Consider the following 3,286-nt stretch of genomic DNA (forward strand, 5'->3'; position numbering starts at 1 on the left):
TTCGTTTTTGTTTAATTGTGTTCTCTAAATTTATTTACTTGCAATTTACTGACCATAAATTGTGTGTTGTCTGATTAATTCTACAACTCGGGAGAGGAACTAAGATTATAGATCATTAGAGAGATATCGTTGAATGTTTATATCATTCGGAAGGCGTATGACTTTGGATTGCATCTATTAATCAAATTTTGATTTTTATTAGGAATAATTGAATGGAAAGTTGATTGATGCAATTTATTCGTCACTTGAGAAAGGGTAAATAAAACGAGTAAGTGTTCTTTGCTATTAAAAAATAGGAATTCATGAATTTAAATCCAACCACGAAGAATTATCGTGGAAAACTTAGTGAAATAATTCCTCTAGATATTTTCTATCATTGATATTTCTCCAATCGGTAATTCGATTTATTATTTATTAAAAATTGAACTGTTTTAAACACATCAATTCTCTTTTATTCTTCTAAATAAAATTGTGACTATTTTAATTACGAGAATTGATACATTTTTACATTTACACTTCTCGTGGGATCGACAGTTGCACTCATAAATACATTTTACTATAACTTGACGTCGTGCGCTTGCGACAAATCGAGAAAACACGCAACAATAAGCAGATAACCAATCCATACCCAATAATGACAAAAAATGCAACCATCAGAATAACAATAAGATCAGCAAATAATAATCTAGAACCTACTTGCACAGGACATGCCTTAAGAATACTAGTGGGACAAATTTCATCTCCCGAGGGCAACACAATATTAAAGTGTAATGACATAACCGTAGGTTCAACAGATGAAGAATGCATAAACACTTCAGACATAAAAGAATGTGTCACACCAGTATCAATTAATGTAAGTGCTTCCTTGCCAGATATTAAAATATTACATGATATCACCGAAGAATCAGGATTAGCACTTTCCTTTGTCATTGCAAAAACTCCTCCTTGAACTTTTCTTTTATCTGAAGAAAGAGGACACTTATGTGCTGTGTGCCCCATTTCCATGCATCTGTAACATCGACCACTGCGCACCAAACATTCACCTTTGTGTGGCTTTCCACACTTAGGACACACCGGTCGCTCAGTATCAGAAGAAGGCACAGAAGGTTTATTACGCTGCTCCATCTTACCTTTACCTTTGTGGCCACCTCGAACATTTGCACTTGCACCTTGACCTCTAGCTTGGAAAGGTTGCCTTCTTAACTGCCTCTCTTTCTCAATCTCTTGCTCATCATGTTCAGCAAGCAAAGCTCTCTCAAAAATGTCTTGGTATGTGACCACCTTTGACATATGAACATCTCTTCGAATCTCTGGTTTCAAACCACTAAGGAAGTGTTCTCCTTTATCTTTATCATTTTCAGCAATAAAAGGAACAAAGACACACCCTTCTTCGAACTTCAAAGTATACTCAGTGATAGACAAGGAATCTTGCCTTAATTCAAGAAATTCTTTTACCTTCTTTGCTTTGACTTCCTTTGAAAAATATTTGGCATAGAATAATTCCTTGAACTTGTTCCACTTTAGTTTTCGAACATTAACAGGGACTTTGGTAGCTTCCCACCAAATACGAGCAGCTTTAACCAACATAAAAACATCACAACTTACCTTATCTTGGTTAGTGAACTTCAAGTAATCGAATATGGCCTCCAATGACTTGACCCATTCAAGAGCCACTAGTGGATCAGAGCCATCAATAAAATCAGGAGGGTTCATATGCCTGAAACGATTATAAGCATCATCTTCAGAACTTTCCATTCTACCTTGACCTCTTCCTTGGCCACTACCCTGGGTCGGAGTTTGTATGCTCAATAACTGTTGAATTTGTTCGCCATGAACCTTCGCTTGTTCTTTCAGTAACTTACTGAATTCATCTACAACCTTGGCAGTCCTATCGGTAGTAGGGGTCCTATCATCACCTTCGATACTCTTTCTCTTGGGAGTCATATCCTACACATATGCTCAGTTTGACATAGATAAGAAGAAAGAATACATCAATGGCAATGAAAGAGAATCAACTCTCAATGTTAAAATCAATAGATGCAGGATCGAAAACATACCAGATTGTTCTAGGTAGAAGAAATCATATATGGTCCGAAGAACTTTCACTATGATACCAATAGAAACAACCCACTCCCATGACAATAACATTTAAAAGATATGACATACGAGGAAGCCTTAACATCAAAAGGAAAAGAACAATATATCATTTGATCATAAACATTTTCCATTAATTACACATCCATTTACAAAATATCCAAAAGCCACCACAAAATTTAACCAAATTTATTTAAGAAAATACATAATACTAACATTTCCAATGCTAACCACACACCATGTAAAAGTGACATGACAAAAGTTCAAAAGTTTTCCCTTTCCATTAACCATATGACTTCTCCCGTCTCGGACAATCCGTTTCATTCTTTCTTGTCACATGCATCACATGACATTAACTGGAATGAGATAAAACTCAGTAAGTAGAGAGATATACGTAACAAATACATACACATATACTTGGCTTGGAACATGGCTATGAAAATGGCAATAAAAACTTAATAATACTATCTTCAATAAACAATAGATATCAAAGCAATATAGATGATATCTCGTGGCATGAATTAAAGTAAGTAAGGAATTGATAGTTCTGTGACCTATGACCTGTGGTAAGTATTTCTTTGATATAAATATCAAAACTGTGAGAGATACTTAATAATCATGAAATTGGCCAATGACATGCATGAATTAATATCATTCCTTGGCTTTAATCATAGGAAATCTCATTGAAGCAATAAAACAAACACTTGATAGGCACAAAGGTTTATTAGCTCCTTGATCAATGAACTCAATAATAATCCTTGACAATGAATATATAACAATATATAGATAAAGTATATATCAATGAAAGGAGCTAATCATCAATAAACATGGCTTATATACATATATTTATCATGTGATCACATGGAGAAGTTTCTACTTACAACCCAACAAGCAAAAGATGGCTAAGGAGATCTTGAATGATTCCTACAACAATAAACACAATAATAAGCATAAATCATTACCATTAATCCAAGGAATAATCAATTCAACTTAACCCTCAATGCTCAAACCCTTCCAACTCCAAAAATATAGAAACCTTACCTTGAAACTTGAAATCTTAGGTAGGAAAACCTAAGAAATAAACTAAAATCCTTGAGCTTGAAGAGAAGAATTAGAGAGAAACCCTGAGGAAATAAGCTAGAACCGATGGAGACTCATGGAAGAAGAAAGAATTGTGGAGAAACATCTAGAA

General features: G+C 34.4%; 1 protein-coding gene across 1 annotated transcript; it reads right to left on the reverse strand.

Moving 5' to 3' along the window:
* Positions 1-540: 540 nt before the first annotated feature.
* Positions 541-1,944, reverse strand: LOC140835369 (uncharacterized). The gene has a single exon (XM_073200859.1). It carries the CDS (start codon positions 1,942-1,944, stop codon positions 541-543), a length of 1,404 nt encoding a protein of 467 aa, XP_073056960.1.
* Between the last annotated feature and the right edge of the window lie 1,342 nt (positions 1,945-3,286).

The sequence above is a fragment of the Primulina eburnea genome, chromosome 6, assembly GCF_022965805.1.
Source record: "Primulina eburnea isolate SZY01 chromosome 6, ASM2296580v1, whole genome shotgun sequence".
Classification (NCBI taxonomy): Eukaryota; Viridiplantae; Streptophyta; class Magnoliopsida; order Lamiales; family Gesneriaceae; genus Primulina; species Primulina eburnea.